The 19,693-nt window shown below is 47.8% G+C and overlaps 1 protein-coding gene across 1 annotated transcript; it reads right to left on the reverse strand.

Annotated features, from left to right (window-relative positions):
• Window positions 1-1,860: 1,860 nt before the first annotated feature.
• On the reverse strand, window positions 1,861-12,949 carry GSG1L2 (GSG1 like 2). The gene is made up of 5 exons (XM_069482440.1): window positions 12,640-12,949; window positions 5,808-5,855; window positions 4,663-4,815; window positions 3,528-3,639; window positions 1,861-2,023 (listed from the first exon to the last, which is right to left on the reverse strand). The coding sequence occupies exons 1-5, from the start codon at window positions 12,947-12,949 to the stop codon at window positions 1,861-1,863; spliced, it is 786 nt and encodes a 261-aa protein (XP_069338541.1).
• Between the last annotated feature and the right edge of the window lie 6,744 nt (window positions 12,950-19,693).

The following is a 19,693-nucleotide window of genomic DNA, read 5'->3' on the forward strand; positions in this document are numbered from 1 at the left end:
TTCCTTCCTCAGCTGCGGAGAAGCCAGATTGTGGCAGGAGGGGTGGAGATGGCCTCGTGGGAGTTCTTAGCCCTCAATGCTGTGTTTTGGAATTGCTCCAGGGAAACCAGCGAGTTTGTCCTATATGGGTCGGTGGCCAAAGCGCCCATTGCAGTGCCTGTACTGCACCGTTCATCATGTCACCTCTATGTCCCCTGCACCTGGCTTTAGGTATTGAAACATTGTTTGTTGAATGAATGAAGGCATGGGGTAAGGAAAGTGAAAAGTCATCAGGTCTTGAAAGGAACATGTATGGAAAGTTGAAAACTACAAGGAACCATGGGGAGATTTATGAGCGGGCTGGGGAAGGGAGGAAAAAGAATGCGGCCAAAACTGCTGTGCGTGGGCCAAGTGCCATTCTTCCCTTCCTCCCGGGCCCCCAGGTGGACTGCGCTCCCCAGCGTCCCTTGCGGTTAGGTGAGACCGGGTTCTCCCATAGGATGTGAGCAGAGGTGGTGTGTGCTAGCTCCCGGCCTGGGGCTTTAGACGCTGGGGAGCGCATTTTTTTTCAAAACCCCAAATTATGTGTCTGACAACCTGTGGCCTCAATAACAGGTTAGCTTGAAATACAAGTAAATGGATACAATATTACAGCTGATCACATTAGGAAACCCCCAGTACACCACAGTCTCAAACAAGACTTTATGTTTGGCAAAGTTTATTTTTAGAAGCAAAAGTGCCTGGCAATTTAATTTAAGCAGGACAAGTCAAACATTTGTTCCACTTAATTGTGATAAGATGTCATTCCATTTGACTGTTTTAATGTCTTCCTATCATTTGACTATCCTTCCAAACTGATTTTATTGTAAGTAGAAATTACAAAATTTCAAAGAAAAAATATTTAAAAAGTAACAAAAATTGTTTTGAAATTTCTACCTTCTTCATTAAAATAAAAAGAATGTATGGGATAGCAACACATACTTTTTCTGTATGTGTCAATTCAGGGAAAAAAACTTCTGGGTTTTTCTGACAACACATCTGTGTGGGCAACACATTTTGCATCTATTGTAGTTAAATACTTGCTTTTCCTTTTCTGCAGCTTCTCTTCCCCTTAGTACTTGCATGCTCCCTCTTTCTTTGGTATTCTTATTAAACTCACTGTCAAGAAAACTTAAGAAGCTCCTTTACACTACAGTGCCAATGGTTGCTATCTTCTGTAACAGTCATCTCACCTAAAGATACTGGCATTTTCATGGGATATTTAACAGACTTTTTTTTTTTTTTTTTTTGATACAGAGTCTCACTCTGTCGCCCGGGCTAGAGTGAGTGCCATGGCGTCAGCCTAGCTCACAGCAACCTCAAACTCCTGGGCTCAAGCAATCCTACTGCCTCAGCCTCCCAAGTAGCTGGGACTACAGGCATGTGCCACCATGCCTGGCTAATTTTTTCTATATATATTTTTAGTTGTCCATATAATTTCTTTCTATTTTTTTTTAGTAGAGACGGGGTCTCGCTCTTGCTCAGGCTGGTCTCGAACTCCTGACCTTGAGCGATCCACCCGCCTCGGCCTCCCAGAGTGCTAGGATTACAGGCGTGAGCCACCGCGCCCGGCCTTTAACAGACATTTTAGCAGAGGCTGAAGCCAAAGGTGTTTAGTGAAGGGCAAGTTGGGGGAATGGGGGATTTGCCTGGCTCCGTCTTCTGGATCCCACCCTAGAGGTGTCCATTGTGGGTACAAGTGCCTGGCTTGTCTGCCTGTGCAGATCTGGCAGCCACGGGTACTGATTAGCACATGGACACCTTGCCTGGGGCACCTGGTGGCAGGTGCCCAGAAGCATTTGTGAGGGCATGTCCAGCAGGGCTGTGAGCAGCTTCTGTTTTCTAAACGATCTCTGAAGCCTCAGGTTTCAGGAAGTTGTGTCGAGAGCACCGACTGTCCTTCTGCACCCTCTGTTGCTCTGTGAGTGCCAGGCGGGCTGCCGTGTATCTGCTCGTGGCCGTGACCGACACCGCCATACAGAGGGCAAAAGAGCCCCAAGCAAGGCTGCCAACAGAAAGCACAGTTAGGAAAGGGCCTGGGGCTGTGGTTCCAGGGCTTCCTGCTGGAGGTCAGTCTGGTGAAAAACTAGCTCCTGGTTCTACCCAGTTTGGAGCTGCATTTCGGATCACAAATCCCCGAGACCATCCAACATGCTGTTCAGCCCGGTGGTAAAGAGAATGGATTCTGGAGTCATCGTGCTGGATTTGCACCAGGGTCCCACCTCTTATTAAGTACTTGACCTTGAGCTGGTTACTTTACCTCTTTGTATCAGTTTCCTCATCTGCAAAAACTAGAATAATATCAACACTCTTGGGGGCGTTGCGAGGGGGCTCTTGCGAGGAATTTGATGAGCTAATGTGGGGAAGTACTTAGAATAGTATCAGCTGCATGTTAAGTATTACCTACTATTGTTGTCTTTGGCCCTAACCCAGGACACTGGCATTGAGCATGGTTATTCTTATGTTCAGATCCAGACTGGAAGCCTCTTGCATTCCGAGACAGTGGTCTGTACTTTTCTTCCTTAGTAGAACCCAGCACTATGTTGGGAACGTGGTAATTAGCACCTACTTTAGACTAAGTGGGGTTCAAATGTTTGCATTATTATGAGATAGAGAGAAGGGTTGTGTGGTGGACCCAGAGCTAACTTAGAGAAGAGCAAAACGTAGAGCCCACCAGGCACCCTTTGGATGGATAATAATAATTCACATTACTGTATGCTAGATGCTGTGGTAAGCATTGGATTATCTAATTTAACCTCACCGCAATCCCCTGGTGGACAACACTATAATTACCCCTGAGAAGTTAAGTAACTTGTCCACAGTCACTGCTTTGAAAGGGGGACATCCTGCATTTGGTCCTGGCCCTGTGACTCCAGAGACAGCCGGCTGACTTGCTGGACTGCTGTCGCCTGGGTCTATGCACTCTGTTAACCAGGGACGCCCACGGGGCTCTGGGCTGGGCCTGGCTTTGTTTAATGTTTTCATTAACTATTACTATTACGGTTTAAATGGTCAAGAATAGTGTCTGCACATCTATTTTTAAGATACCGTATGCTTCAGAGGTCCACATCACAGAGAACCCCTGTGGTCTTGTATGATGTGGCCAAGTCTTTCAATTAGAGACAGAACTTTGCTGTCACGGCCTTGTCTTTGCATTAGAAACAGGGGCTGGGTCTCCCCTCATCCAGATATTTATTAGGGGTTATAGATCAGGACACTTCCTGAACGCTGTGTCGAAGAATGTAATGATAACAATGTCTCCATTTCTTGAGGACTTTACTATGTGCCAAGAATTTTATAAGTGATCTCTTTAAATCCCTATAAAAACATTTGAGGCAGGCATCCTCACTTTACATATGAGGAAACTGGGCTACAGACAGTTTCCAAAACCAATCCAAAGTCACGCGATGAGCAGATGTCAGCGCTGTGCCCAAGGGTGGTTGTCCGATAAAACTTATGTACATCTCTCCTGGTCTGCCAGGGTTGAGTACCATGACCCAGTAACTTACCAATAGGACCAGCCATAGTCCCAAGTCTGAGGCTTCCAATCTTCTGGTCCAACGTTCACGGTGATTTGAAAAATGGTTGTGTACATCATGTGGGCCACCATGCCTAGGAGCCCTGCACAAGGAAAGCTTTGTGAGCCACAGTTAAGAATGCGACATGATAGAAGGGCTGCTCTACCTTGCATGGGTTGGCTGTGAGGCACTCTCTAGCACCCATAAAGTCCGTATGATGTACCTGCTCTCACACATCCTTAAGCATTCCACCTGACATCTCCTTCCCACAGTTGAAACCGAAGAGGCCTTCAATCACGGAGGGCCTGCCAGGAGCTGGGCAGGAGTCCCCAAGAATCCACGGCCTGTTTCTTTGCTAGGAGGATCCAAAATTTGAGTTTCAGCATCCCATTTGCTGATGACAAGACGTGGGAATGATGCATTACACTTATCAAGCAAAGAAGTGAGCTACAAATTGGACGGATGCATCGTTAACTTAACAGAGCTTTGCGTATCCCACTGGAGAACAGAAGGAAGTCGTTTGTTCAGGGTTCTTTCCTGGTGGAAAGGCCCATTTAGGAGAACAAATTAAGTTACTTTAAAAGTTGCTTGGCGAACATAGAAGTAGAACTAAGAAAAGGAGTTACTTATTTTTATGGAAGGTATCAAACTTAGATAATCATTTTTTAAAAGCTACCATTTATTGAGTACTTGTTACATTCAAGGTGTGTTCTTATTTAGTCATCACCACAGTTTTTTGAGAGGCGTAGTAACGTTCCATCTTAGAGAAGTTAAGTCCCTTGCCCAGGGGCACACAACCCTTAAGCAGACCTCTGCGCCTCGGCAGGTTCCTGCACAGACCCGCGTCTAACCACCATATTCAATGAGGTGATGCCAGTTCTCAGAGCCAGTGCCCTCCCCTTTCCTGGTTGTGACAAATTTGACTGTCCATCTGTGCCCACCCCCTTTTCATCAGTCACCCAAAGAACATTGTTTCCATCCAATGGGAGTAATTCAGTGACTTATCCAGTGGTCCAGCCGTCCTGCTCAACTGGCCATTGACCATTCTTTGGCAAGGGTCACTCCCAGCCTGAAGCTCCGCATCCCCTCTGGGGCAGCCTGTTCTAAGGATGCTGTTGGAAGGTACCTGCGAGCACCATGAGGATGGCTACCGCAGCATTCACCTTGAGCCAGTCAAACCCAGAGCTGTTACGACTCACTCCGGAGCCCAGAAGGATGGCACTCGTCTGCACCAGAAGGATACCCAGGACCTCAGCCCCAATGGACAGCCACAAAACACCTGCCAAAGGAAGGGACGGTGGAAACACTGGGCATTTAGACTTCAGAAGTACTGGAATGCTCAGTCCTTTCATTTAGTTCACTTCTAAAACAGAAGAGATGCTTTCGCTGAACCTTGGAAAGTTGGCAATGTAAGGGGACTCCTTGGGCTTGAAAGAGACATTTGTAAAGATTACCCATAGCTGGGAAGGAAAAAAACGAAGCAAAACCCTGGTGTAAGGACATGAGCAATGCCAGGGGTGTCCATGCCCCAGCTCAAAAACTAACGCGTTGCTTTGATTCCACTAGAAGATGTTGCCTTTGCCTTTTTAAAGAAGAAGATACACAAATTTAAACACGGGGGCAGAGGAGCCCGAGGTTTGAAGACTGTCTGGAGGTACCAAAAACTCATTTGTTTCTGTGTGAGCCACCTGTTTGCCCTCTGGGTGGGATCCCCCCCTGGCTTCAAGGAACTGCACTGGATGTGCAGAGGACAGGAAGGGAAACTGGAATTTGCAAAGGGACTTCTATAAGGCAAGTTAGGCACTGAGGACACAGCGAAGGGTGAAACAGACGTGAACCACGCCTTCACAAAAGCTATGTTCCCGCGGGAGAGGGAAGACATTGAGAAAGTAATTACAAATTTAGTGAGTGTCAGAGAGAAGAAAAGGTGCCATAGGCAGCGGTGTGCCAGAGCTCATCTCCTCCTAACTCTGCCCTTGCCTTGCATTGATAGCTTGAAATCGGCCACGGTGGGAGTATTTACACCATGGAAAGCGGCAAACGCCGCCAATCAGGGCTTCGCCTCCCCCCCGCAAAGCTGGTTGTTAAACATTTGCCAGCACACCACTGGCTATGGGGCACGTGAAGAGAGTCTGTGGTTCTAGCTTTTGGACTCAACTTCATGGAAAAATCATTAATAACTCTCATCTTTCCCCCACTCCTAACAGAACAATAAAAATTGTCTAAATTGTGAGGGGTGGCTGGTGGGCAGGGCATGAGTAAGGTATTTACCTTGTTCTTCAGCTGGTATTATACTCTGGAAGCTCTTACACTTTTCACCTAAAAGATAAAGAGAATGAGAATGCGTCTGTAAGTAGGGTTAAACTCCACAATTAGCGGGGAAATGGTGCTTCCTGTCTCTTAGCTGTTTCCCAGTGCATTTTGAACGAGGAATGGGGAATGTGGAAGACTGCTTTACGTGGTTCCCCTGTCTGTGGGGGCATGATACAATCTGCCCTGTTGAACTTGGGCTTGGCCATGTGTCTTTCATGGCCAATGAACTGGGATTGGAAATGAGGTGGTTCACTCTGGCTGGAAGCTTTAAGAGTCAATGCATGGTTCACCTGGTTCTTGTTCCCTTGCTCTGTGATCACAGAAGGACATGTCAAGGGGTTCTCCACGCCTGGGACCCAGAATGGCTACAACGAGGGGAGCCCCCTTAGCAACCTGGAAGGTCATGTTAATGGGCCTTCCAGGTCTATGAACCACATACCACAATCAGCCTGAAGGAGAATATTTACATAACCTGGGGCTGAGGACCACAGAATCAGGGACCTGGGTGTTCATGTGCAGCCACCGTGGCCTCTGCAGCATTGAACTGTCTGCTTTGGATTAATGCCATTGGACACTTTTCCTGGTTGATTTTCTGGTGTTGGCAGCAGCGTCGTGGTCACTGCTGCAAAAATTCATCCAAGTCACCTCAGTTCTACCAAGGAGGTCCCCAAAGCATTGGGAAAATCTCAACACTTAGCACATGGGGGCTGACGCAGCACCATTTTCCATGTCACCTAATCTGATCCTAACCACACCTCTGTGAGTCAGGCCAGCGTGAAAGCAGCACATGGGTACCGTGGGCAATATGTGGCATTTAAACCCACCAAGCCTGGCTTCTCTGCCTGGCTCCTCTGCCTGGCTCTGCCACGGTCAGTAATCAGAGCAAGTTTCCTGACCTCCCTGAGCCTCACTTTCTTTATCTGCAAAATGGGTATTATGAAAGTTCTCCCATGAGAAAGTTGTGAACATATTTTGTGAACTGCCTAACACATATCTGTGTGCTTGATTATTGATAAAGTCAAGTACAAGAATCATTATTTTCCAGATGTGGAGGCCAGGCTCAAACAGGTTGGTAAGGTCAGGGATTGTAAACCAGGTTTTCCCACCGGAGACTCAGACCCTTTTGCTGCATCCCCACCTGCTGTCTCTGCTAGCGTGTGGAGCAGAGAGGGTCCAGCGCTTCTGAAGACAGCTGCCTTTCCAACAGGAAGAAAGATGGGACCAGTACAGGGCCAGGCTGGGCAAAGGGAAAGTGGAGGCTGGCCAAGGAGATTAGGAGAATTCACCGTAGCTTAGAAGGGTGAGTTTAGATCAGGCCTAAAGAGTCAGGCCCGTGGTGACCTCTTTGATTAACATGAATCCTCAGAAATGGTGTTCCTTTTGAACAAAGCCAGCGGGATTAAAAGAAAAAATCTTTATAAATCCCATGAAACCAGAGAGGCAGGTGTGACATAGCTTGACAGTGCCCGGCGGCCAAGTGGCACGGAGAGCCAGCCCTGGGCACCGGTGTCCAAGTTCTCGGGGCTCAACTCTGGCAGCCCCTGTCTGCTCCTTCTCCCCCGCCCTGCAGTCACACCCCCACCCCTTGTGGCGTGTGAAAGTCCCTCTGCCTTTGAACTTTGTGAGTTCAGAATAGCATAGAATCTAAAAACACATTTTGTTGATGAATTGATTCACCTAAGGAAAAGAACATTTAGTCTAAGCGCTGCCTCCACTGGGAATTTTCAGTTCAAATCTTTAATTCAGAGTGTGGAATAAAGATGTTGCCTCCCTTTCAAGGCATTCTAGGGAAGAAAGACAGAATTCTTGGAGGTGGCTCGTGCAGAGGATGTCCTAAAATAGCTCTCCAGGTGAGGGCTTCCCTGGAGGGTCAACTTGTAGGGAGACAGGGCTGATTCAGGAGGAAAGCACCTCGTAAGGCCCCACGGGGCAGCAGAGCTGGGTTGGTCGGACACCCCGAGGCCCCTTTCCTGGACCCGTTCAGGGCCGATGAGCATCCTTCCTAGACTGGGCTTCTCACTGCCCGCTCTGTTAGCTCACCTCCCGCTCCGAGCCCTCTCCCTAGAGCCCTGTTTGAGCTTCTTCCTACTTATCCCCAGTCCTAACCCCTTTCTTGCTTATGCCCCAAATCTCCCAGGCCCTTGTGACAAGGTGGACTGAATAGCAGGTGTCTGGGTGGTGCAATCTCCAGCTGGGGGCCCCGGCTACACTCTGTAGCAGAACGTAGTTTCCTTGGCTCCTGTGATATTTTTAAGTCGGGAAATTTTACAAAGAAATCCAAATATCTTACTTCCCTTGGAAAATCAGAGGATCTGATAATACTGTCTGGGTTCACAAGTGCTCATGACCTCAAAGCTGAGCTGAGCGAGAGGCTGCCCCCTGAAGTTCCAGGGTCACCGGCGTCCCCAGCCAGCCCTGCTTCACCCACGTCTCTTACTGCCTCCTGTAGGCATTTGAGTTTCTAATCCTGATGTATAGCTTTTGCTGTGCCCTCTAATATGTTTGGTGTGTATTTATTTATTATCAGGTAAAAATTTAATTCCAAACATTTTTCTTTAGGGGCATCCTGCAACACATGGGGGTGACAGTGCTCCTTTGCGGGGAGGGGAAAGGTGTTCTGGGGAAGATATCCTGTTTTCTTCCTCCTTAATAAAGTGATGACGATGTTTAGAAACTCTCATTACCTGGGTCACCTTATTACATTAAGAAATATAGAAAATGTAAGCAGAGGTATTTTAGATTGATGGGCACACAATTCTTCACTGGCAATTTTAAGAGTTTTTGCCCTTCAGTTAAGTTTTGTGCCTTGTGAGGCAACAGGAAAAGTCAGGGCTAAGATTTAAGTGATTTTGAGTTCTATGCTCAGCTCCATTGGCATCTAGCTGTGAAATCATCAAAGGGGCACTAATATTATACCACTAGAACTCAGTTTTCCCATCTGTAAAATGACTCTGTTGTTCTAGGTCAGCCTTTTCCAAAGTGTATTCCACTGAACAATAGTCTCATGGAATATTCATCCTTATTATACATAAAAAATTTCTTCGGTCAGTAAGTTTGGGGAAACACTGGGACATGTGATATTAAGCAGGTTCTTTCTAGTGGGACTTCTCAGAGATTTTGATACGCTAATGTGCGTTGTGAATTTCCAAGAAGAAACTGTAACATAATATGCAATATTTTCCAAATTTGTTTGACTATCAAAACTCTTTTTGTTTATTTTTACAAAGAGCATCTCAAAAGGCATGCCTTTTGCGGAGTAATCTTTAAGAACATCCAGTGAGGTACTTGATAAGGGCTCTTTCTGTCCTGACAATAAGAATGTAGTTGCACATAAATCAGAAAGGGATTGCTATGGTTTGAACATCCCCTCAAAACTCATGTTGAAACATAATACCCAATGTGGCAGAATTGAGAGGTGGGGCTTTTAAGAGGTTATTGAAAGCAGGGCCCTCATGAGTGGATTAGTCCATTCATGGATTAATGGGTTAATGGATTAATGGGTTGTCATGGGAGTGGCACTGGTGGCTTTATGAGAAGAGGAAGAGAGACCTGAGCTGGCACACTCAGCCCTTCGCCAAGTGATGCCCTGTGCCACCCTGGGATTCCTCAGAGTGTCCCCGCTAGCAAGCAAACTCTCGTCAGATGAGTCTCCAAGACCTTGGACTTCCCAGCCTCCATAACTGTAAGTAATAAATTTCTTTTCTTTATGAATTACCCAGTTGCAGGTATTTTGTTATAAATAACAGAAAATGGACTAAGACAGAGATCAAGAAATATATCCTTTATTTCTCCTTGGTGTTGTCCATGAATCATCAGCCCTCCTTAGAATTCGGTGTGTGCTCCTGACAATATAGGGGAAAGCCTTCAGTGGTGTGTGTGTGTGTGTGTGTGTGTGTGTGTGTGAAGGAAACTCTCTGTGGGTTGGCAAAAGTACCAAGGGGACTTCCTTTGGAGGTAGGAGACTGAAAGAACCTTACACAGTCTCTTGCCTCTGCTTTCAGGCTGAGAAGACCACCCCATCCCTCACCCCCACAAGCTGGGTAACAATTCCTTATCAGAAATCTTGGGGGCATTTAGATCATCTACCTGCGTGGTGTTTGTGTGACCATGCGAGGCAGCTGCCTCCTGTCCTCTCCCAAAGCCCAGTTCCACCCTTTGCTCAAGTCCAGCCCATGAAGACTTTTTCTTCGCAGCTCCCTGGTTACTGAGGAAGCAGCTTCCATCTGTCTAATTTTCTAACTCTTGTCCTCAAGTTCAGGTTCTGCTATGACCCCACCTCCCCCTGACATGATAAATACTAAGCTTCCAATTTTCTACAGTGAGGCCTTTTCTTTCTAGGAAATGTCCTGCTCAATTCCTTGTGCTTGGAGTGACAATGACCTTATGCTGCAGGGAAGGAGAAACTGTCTCAGGTGACATGGAAGACCATGCGAGTTAAGTTCTGTAAGGACGGTTCCTCCTCTCCCCGCCTGTGTTCTGATCAAATACCTGGGCTGTGCGTCCTCAGACCCTGGGTCACTCAGTTCTGTCTGCCTGGACCGTCCTCATCCCCGATCTCCGTCTATTAAAATCACAGTCTCGTGGGCCTGGCACAATGGCCACCTCCACTATGAGGCCTTCCACAGGCCCAGAGTTATAAATAACCTCTTCTTCCTTTCCATCTCCTTATCATAGGTAAGTCTTTGTTCTAACCATTATCGTATTTTTACTCATTTATTTTTATCTTAGGTCTCCCCCCTGCCCCCGCCCCGCCCCGAGTCTTAGCCCTCAGCGCCATGGCTCACTTACTTCGTATTAAAACCTCCTGTTCTCCCGGCCCCGTGTCTGACACAGAAGCGGCTGTGAGTGAATTCACCCCACGCTGTGCTGAATCCCATCTTTCCGGAGGGCTTTGCTGGACTCTGGGACATACTTCTCTAGCTTTAGTGTGTGTCATAGTCACCAGGGCAGCTTACTAGAGACACAGATACCACCAGATAGAATAGAGAGTTGAGCAGAATAAAAATACTAATGCTATGAGGATGGGAAAAGAAAAGGCAACGAGAAACTCCGGGAAAAGCAAAAAGCTGTACAAAATAGTAAATGTAATCATAGCACCCTCTTTGATGCTATTATGAACAATATCGATATGACAAAGTTAAAATAAATTATTGTTTTATTGATTTAAATAAAACAGCAATATAACTTTGTAAGGAAGATGGCAGAGGGGATGTGGGATGTGGTGTGAGTGAGTTAAATCCTATTTATTGTAACAAAAAGTCAATAGATAATGTCTAAGATGAACACATAGCTATGTCAGCATTTTTTTTTGGAGATGAAATTAATACCAGGAGAAACAATTAAGTTAAAAGTGATTTTCCCTAAAGAGTGAGACTAAGTTATGCAGAAGGAAGGGACAGGAAACTGCTGGTTTTTCTTAGAAGGCTTTCAAAATGATTTGATCTCTTATCTATGTGTAAATAGTATCTCAACTAAAACTTTTTAAAAATGCAGATTTCTAGACCACTTCCAAGACCTACTGAATTATAATACAATCTTCAGGGCTGGGCATGTGAATTTTTAATAAACTACTTGGGTGACTATGATTCACACTAACATTTGATACCTGATGTGATGCATACATATATATATATAGAGAGAGAGAGAGAGAGAGTGAGCTCTGGAAATAGAAGCACTTAGGCAGTCCTCGGATGGGGACTTGGAAAGGAAGTGCAATTTCCCAAGAAATTTTCCTATCGGTAGGGTGACTACAGTTTCCAAACCAAAAATCTGGGGCTGTCTTGGGAACCCTCCAGGACGCACGGTCATGGGCCTCCTGCATCTGTCCATGACGGTAGCGAACAGGTACGCAAAGATAGCACCCCCTGAGAAAAGAGGAACTGAGGAGGTCCCCAAAGTGGCCTTGGCTCCAGGCAGCACTGCAGCGTCTGCACCGACTGCACTTAGAGCCAAGGGTGCAGGCACTGAGCTGGCTGCGCTGGAGGGTGGGGCTGGACCCTGCCCCTTGGGGGCCACCTCTGGGTGGGAGGGTGGGGGAGGTGCATGCAGCGTCTCAGAGGGTTTGTTCCTATTGCCTTTGACTCAGCCCTCAGGAATAAAAAACAAATGCTGTGAGGATGGGAAAAGAAAAGGCAATTAGAAACTCCAGGAAAAGTAAAAAGCTGTAAAGAAATTTAACGTGGTAAGCCTGAGGTCAGGAGAGAAATGGGGACAGGTGGGGAGTCCTCCCCTTTCCACCCGCGGAGGTTTTGCTTCCCAAGCAGAAAGAGCAGCATGTCCTGGCCCTGAGCATGGGCTTGCAGCCAGGCTGGGGGTAGTGAAGGGTCGAATTCCCCCTACTCAGTTCTTTATAAAGTAAAAAAAAAAAAAACTTTTATTTTTGAAAGATTTGCTTTGAGACCATTCGAAGTGCAGGAGAAATAACAGAGATGCATTTTACAATTGAATGGGGGTCATCTTTGATTCCCAAAGGATTTTGAATACCAGGGATTGGGTAACAATAACAAACGGTAAAAGCTAATGTTTAATAGACACTTACAACATGTCAGACACTGTTGCAAGTGCTTTATGTGAATTAGTCATTTAATCTGTGCAATAACTCTAGGAGATAAATATTGCTGTTGTTCTCATTTTATAGATGAGAAAACTGAGGCTCAGAGAAGTTAAGAGACTTGCTCATGGATACATAGACAGTCAGTGGACACCCGGGATTCAAACCCCGGCAGCCTGGCTCCAGAGCCCCTGCTCCATTCTGCACCTGTCACCCCGGGAACCTGCGGGCCATGCTCACCTGCACCACTGGAGCTCTCCTCGCAGGACTGCCAGAGTCCCACATGGAACCTGAGGTGGGCGAACTTGTCTTCCCCCATCTCCCAAATGTACTGGACCTCCTGGCTCTCGTTGTCCCTCTGGCCACCACTGCTGCTGCCCCGGTTGAAGTGAATGCAGTGCAGCTCTCCAGGCTGGTTCTGGCACAGTGGCTTCAACACCCGCCGGGTCCCCTCGCACCAGTGGCTGCTTCCCAGGGCGGTGAGGGAGAAGACCAGGGCCAGGCAGATGGGGAGGAGGGTCAGTGTCTGCTGCAGTCTGGCCCTGTCCATGGTGGAATGAGGTGAGCGGGGGCGGGACGAGCCATGGGCCCCCTCCTCCTGCCGCGTCACATCACAGTACCTGCTCTGCAGCCCTGCCATCTGGCGTCCTGACCCGGCCTCCTCTCGCTGCCCCCTAGGGAGCCCGTGTGCTCCAGCGCGCCGCGTCCAGAGGCACACAGCTGCACACGCTCCCGTCAGGGCTCCTGGCCCTCCACTTCTCCCCAGGATGTACAGGTGCAGGAGGGCATTGGGCTTTTCAAAAAAACCTTGCGGTAAAATACACACAACCCCAAATTCACTGTTTTAACCATTTTCAAGTGTGCAGCTCAGTGGCATGAAGTACATTCCCAGTGCTGTGCCGCCGTCTCCACCACCGTCTCCAGAACTCTTCTCATTTTGCAAACCTGAAACTCTGTGCCCATACACAAGTCTCCATTCTCTCTCCCCCCAGCCCCTGGCAGCCACCGTTCCACTCTCCGTCTCTGTGAACTTGACCACTCTAAGGGCCTCATGCAAGTGGAATCATACAGTATTTATTCTTCTGTGTCTGGCTCCTCTCACTCAGCATAATGTCCTCAGGCTCACCTATGTTGTGGCATGTGTCAGAATTTCCTTCTTTTTGAGGCAGAATAATATTTCATTGTGTTGATTGTGTCATAGTTTGTTTATCCATTCATCCGCCGATGGATACCTGGGTCGCTTCCACCTTTGGGCTGTTGGTTTGGACTGAAGACCAAGGGTGGTTTGGGTGGGTGTCTGGGTGACACTGCTCTGTCCTTGCCTTTTGCATGGAACAGGGTGCACAGTGCTGGATTCCAGAAACAGGGAATCCTGAGGCCTTCGTAGGCCTGCGCCTTGTCCAGCTGCTTGTTCCAGAGGCCCTGCACGAGGCAAGGCACAGGCAGGCTGTGCGGTGTGGGGAGAGGTGCTGTGCGGAATGGGGACAGAGGTGTGTGCCCCACTTGGGTGCAGAATTCAGCACCGTCCTGGGGCCTCAGAAGCTGGCAGAGCCCTCAGCACCACCTCTCAGGCCCTCACCAAAGGGGGCACTGGCAGGAACGGTGACATTGCAGATCCTTAAGGAGCAGAGGACATGGATGCAGGAGCGAGGGCAGGAGAAGATTCCACGGGGCATCTGAAACACACAGGTTCTTGATTACATGTTAGACATATCCCGAAAACTTCCAGATCTAACCTGAGCAGTAGGAGAAAAGGGCAGTGACTTTGGGTTAGTATCACTCCATCTGTCCTTTCCTGCTGGCCGAGCCTGAGCAGCTGTGTCACGTGCTCTCAGCGCCTTTGTCTGCCCTGGTTGCTGCCCAGCGGCGGGAAGAGGCAGTACCGTGTTGGGTCACTAGATGGCACCCGCCCAACAGGTGGGGAAGTTGTGTGTGGATCCCACGCTTGTCCCTTCAGAAAAAAGGTATCTTTCAGAACAGATGCAAAGAGATGAGATAGAATATTCTTAAAAAGTACACGTTTTCCTTACCAGCATGCGACTTGGAAGATCATCTCCAGCGTGCAGTGACAGAAATGTTACAGCCACATCCAACGGATGGGGGCTGTCGCTTGGACATGGTCTCCCTCTGGGTCACCTCATTCTGCTCTCTGCTGTCCCCTAGAGATGACCACATGGATTCCAGAGGCCACACCATCCAAAGAGTCCATTTTGGGAGTCTTTTTTCAGAGTGAGCATTTTACTGCTAAGGTCTAAATTCGTGCCCTGTGGAGTTTTGAAGATTTCCAAGGATTTCTAATCAGTGAAGCTCACCTGCTTTCCCCACGGCTCTGAATCCCCTCAGTCAGAGAAGGGAACCAAGATGAGCTCATGGTTTGCCTTGGATGGAACAAACAAAACAAAACAAAACTAAGTGACAACAGACTCTTCTTACCTCTCGCTGACCTGATGTGCATCCGGTCAGGAACTCTCCTACCCCGAGCCTCCAGCGTGGGAGACGGGGAGAAGTTGGAAGCGGATGCCGGGAGCTGGCGGGACAGAGGTGGGGTGAGGCAGGGCCAAGCAGGTCCTTTAGGGACACAGGGAAGAGCCTGCAGGGGAACAGGAACTCACCCAGAGAGGGTCGGGGGAGGGGGTAGCACCCTCTCAAGTGGCTGTGTTCAGGTGACTCTGGTCAGAAGACCTGGGTATCCTGCTTACTTACTGTGTGGCCCTCGGCAAGCAGCCTAACCTCTCTGAACCTCAACACTTCTCAGCTGTCCAACGGAGAATTATTCATACGGGGTTATTGTGAGGATGACCGAAACAGGATGGAGGATGAAAAGATACTGTAAATGTGAATTGTGGTGAGAATGTACTAATACGTTGGTTAACGACACATCAGAAATTCGTACAAAGGATCTGCCAGGTGGGCTGAGCCAGCCTACTCAGAACAAGTGGGCATTCAAGAGGAGTGAACTGGGCTTTTCAACACCTTGTTCTGCTATTGTGTGGACGTAGTCTGAGCTGTTGATTGGGCCTTTGCTTCAGGCCCTGGGGTGGGAGCTGCTCCCTCCTGGGCGGATCAGCTGCCTCTCCTGGGCTGTCGGCATAAACAGGGCCCAAGGAAGCCCTGCCTCTGTGGCTGCCTCCGCTGGCCAGCACAAGCTTAGTGCCTTGGAAAGAGATAGTGCCCCTCAAAAAGACACTGCCTCTGGACTGGCTCCAGGCCCGTCGTCACCTCCTGCCAGCTGTTCCTCTGCAGCTCGAACCCGAGTCTGTCCCAGCCCGGCCTTGTGCACTGAGCAGAGCCCGCCCCGCGGCGTGGAACCCACCGGCTGCCTTGCTCTTCCTCCTTGGCCTGCTGAGCAAGTCCCAGGGAGTGCAGCTGACTTGGGGAAGGTCTGGGAAAAATCTCCCTGCTTTTGGGGGGGCAGGGGCGGGGGATGAGCCTCTGCTGATGAGGAGCTCTGGAGATTCTGTAGGTCGCTCTAGACCAGTTCAGACGCTCGCGGCGCGGCGTGGAGAGGATTTGTGCAAACATTTCCTCTCTGGAAAAGAGGAATGCAAGAGGAGGCTGCCTGCGGTACATCTTGGACCGTGGAGCGATGTGCCCGCACGTGTGGAAGTGCACGAGCAGGGTGAAGCCGGAGCCGGACAGGGCAAGGCCTGGGAGAAGGGAGGGGCCCCTGCCGGGGGTCGCCGAGCTGCCCATGGGCATCCCTGCTCCCCGGGGGGACAGCCCTGTCCCCTCCCACAGGAAGCGCTCGCTCTGGACCCCTGGGAGGCCCTTCCTCACCCTGGTGCTGCTGGTTTCCATCAAGCAAGTAAGAGCAGTTCATTATGATTATTGCTAATGCTCATTATTATTAATATTATCAGCTGTGCCTATTTTCTGATTAAAGAAGCAATTCAGGCCTCTTGTAGGCAATTTGGAAAAGAGAAAACAGTATTAAGCAGATAACGGTCAGCCACAGTCCTAGCAGTCAGAGGTAAGCACTGTGAATATTTTGGCATATTTCCTCAAATCCTTTTTCTATTCATGTTTTTACACAGCTGAAATTAGAAAGCATAACATATTTTGTACCCTGGTTTCCCCTTTACATTATAAGCATTTTCTCATGGCAGCGTCAACTCTGTAATAGTATTTAAAATTGCTGCGTGCACCCGCCGGGGTGCCTTTAGCTCGCCTCGGGTCTGAGTGTTTCGGTGAAATGAATAGTGGTCTTTGTTTTCTTTCCTTTCCTTGCTTTTCTTTTCTTTTTCCTTCCTTCCTTCCTTCTTTTCTTCTTATAAAAATATAGAATGCTCATTGTTAAAAAAAAAAAAAAGAGCTATAAAATCCCAAAAAGTTAAATACAAACTGCAAATCACTGTAATTCCACCAGCCAGAGATCTCCCTCATTCGCATTTGGGGGCTTGTGCTTCCAGACATTTTTCTACCATGTGTTTACATACAGCATTTTAAAACAAACATAGGAGTATACTATAAATATTATTTTTCATAAGAAAATACACCAACAGCGCAGCTAACGTTTTTACCGCACACTTGCTACGACGCTGCGCGGGCTCCAGCGCCAGGTTCCCTCCCCTCCCGCTTCACACTGTCTCACGCTGTGCTCTCAGCCTCGCTGTGAGCCACGCTCCCTTGCCCGTCTCATTTTATGGATGAGGAAACTAAGTCTCAGGGAGGTTGGGCAACATTTTCTATGTCAGTAAATGCAGATCCACGTAGTAGTATTTGAGAGCTTTAAGGCTGTATTACAATGTGTGTAGTTAATCTGCTGCAGTTGGGCGTGCCGGTAGCTTGCCTAATTCTTATCCAAGGAGATGAGACCTCTGCCCCTTCCCTTTGCAAGGTTCCCTTTTTATGCTGGGCTATGGAGGGAGGCAGCCACCGTTCCACTCATCAGAGTGAAGAAAGCAGATTAAGCAAGGGCTCTCTTCCTCCTTTGTTCCACGGGCAGTGTTGGCTCCTGCTTGAGGCCTTGGAATTCTACATCCTGCCCCCACGGAGGGAGGGCTGTGGTGCCAGATCTCACCTGCGCCCACCTTAGCACCGGGGCCAGAGTGGCAGAATTCTCTGCATTTCAGTTCTCCCAGAGGCTGCCTTCAAGCCCAATCAATGGTGTCATAGAATTCCTGCTATGATGTCAGAGAATCGTGGAGGGGCAGGTGGCCCCTGGCCTGCCTCCAGCCCCCAGACTTCAGCCTGTCAGTGGTGGGCCATGGTTGGGAGAGTGAATAGAGAATGGTCATCCTTGCTTCCATTCTCTGAATCTGTCGTTGTATCCAGATGATTGTGTAATTTTGTTCACACACATGCATGGATCACCTACCCTGTGCCAAGCCCTGCTGCAGCACTTGGCATGCGATCATGAAATGCCTCCTCACACATCATCTCATTTAATCCTCACAACGAGCCTCTAAGAGTATGACTACAGAACCTGTTTTACAGGTGGGAAGGTTAAGCTTTGGAGGAGTGCAACGATTGCCTTCGATTGTGTAGCTTGTGAGAGCAGGGGGGCCTCTGTGTCTACCCGGGGCGCCTGAAGTCCTGTGTTCTTTCTTCTCGAGTGCCCTTGGGAGCTGTTGACATATGAATACGTGTAGTAACCAGAGCGGAATCTGCAGAGCCTCAGGCCAGCTTACAACTCTGACAAAGCCACGCCTTGCCCACTTTGCTCTCATATTTCCACAATCAATAACGTGCCCGCTGGCAGCGTCCCCTCCCACCCTCTGCCACCCAGTCTGTGCTTTCAGAGCCTCTCACACTGTCTGTTCTCCGGCGTGTGTCTGTAATTCTGATGATCCTCCCCTTGGTTCTTGTCTTAACCCCATATTCCTTCCCCAGATGTTTATATTACAAGGCTTTGTGAAGACTTTCATGATGAATTTTGCTCATAGACTCTTTCCCCGCGTGGAATCTAAATGACTGTGGTGTGTTTTCTGGTAGGAAGTCCTTATAAAATTCACTTAATGAGACATTCTCAGGGATAGTTTAGTTTCTAAACTCAAGCAGGGAAACAGTGCTATCCCCATCCTCCCCATATTCACTTAAGTTATCTGGCTGTTGCTTCGGCATCAAGAAACCCAAATTACCCAAGGCTCTTTGAGAAGTGAATTTGTGGCCCTTTTCTACATAGCAGGTGGCAGTGTAAAATGGTGCATATTTTCAATTAAAAATTTCTTTTGGTGGGGATAGTTTGTCGGTACCGTGTTGTGCACATAGTATCAAAACCCTTTGAAGCCATGTACGATTTGTGACCCAGAAATTCCAATTCAAAGAATTTCTCCTAAGAAAATAAGGTGTACTCGCCAATGTTTAACTATGACGATTTTCGTCACAGCATGATTTATTTATTTATTTTTTTTTCGAGACAGAGTCTCACTCTGTCACCCGGGCTAGAGTGAGTGCCGTGGCGTCAGCCTGGCTCACAGCAACCTCAAACTCCTGGGCTCAATTGATCCTCCTGCCTCAGCCTCCCGAGTAGCTGGGACTACAGGCATGCGCCACCATGCCCGGCTAATTTTTTTTTTTTATATACATATTTTTAGCTGTCCATATAATTTCTTTCTATTTTTAGTAGAGATGGGGTCTCACTCTTGCTCAGGCTGGTCTCAAACTCCTGATCTCGAGTCATCCACCCGCCTCGGCCTCCCAGAGTGCTAGGATTACAGGTGTGAGCCACCGCGCCCGGCCCACAGCATGATTTATATTAGCAAACATATGAAAACAACTTAGGTGTTCAATGCTAGAGGATTTAAAAACTAAATTATAAAAAAAAAAAACAACGTAATTTACATCCAATTTTTCATAGAATATTATGCAGCTGTTAAAAAGGTGTTTTGTTTTATTTATTATTTATTCCTTGAAATGGAAATACATTCATGATATATCATCTTGTGAAAAATAAAAGGTTATAAAACACTATAATTTCCTTTTTGGTTAAAATAAAAAATAAAAGAAAAGAAAGAAAGAAAAGTGGTTTGTATATGTACAGAGAGGAGTCTGGAAGTAGATGGTGATTTCTGAGTGATGAGGTGATAATTCCACCTTCCCCCTTCTCTCCTTATCTGTGATTTCTGTCTTCTCTACAGTTAAGTGCATTCCTTCTCTAACAGAGAAAAATAGATTCATTTAAAGAGACTCAATAGAAGGTGTTTTATTTTATTTTTTTCCTTTTCACTGATGCTGGGCACCTATGCAAGCGAAAGAGGAACAAGGCCAAACTGGACTTTTCCAGTCAGAAACAACTCACTCACGTATCTTCTTTCCTCATAACTTAGTCTGGGAATCTGGCTGTGCTTGAACT

This window comes from Eulemur rufifrons, chromosome 9 (genome assembly GCF_041146395.1).
Source record: "Eulemur rufifrons isolate Redbay chromosome 9, OSU_ERuf_1, whole genome shotgun sequence".
Classification (NCBI taxonomy): Eukaryota; Metazoa; Chordata; class Mammalia; order Primates; family Lemuridae; genus Eulemur; species Eulemur rufifrons.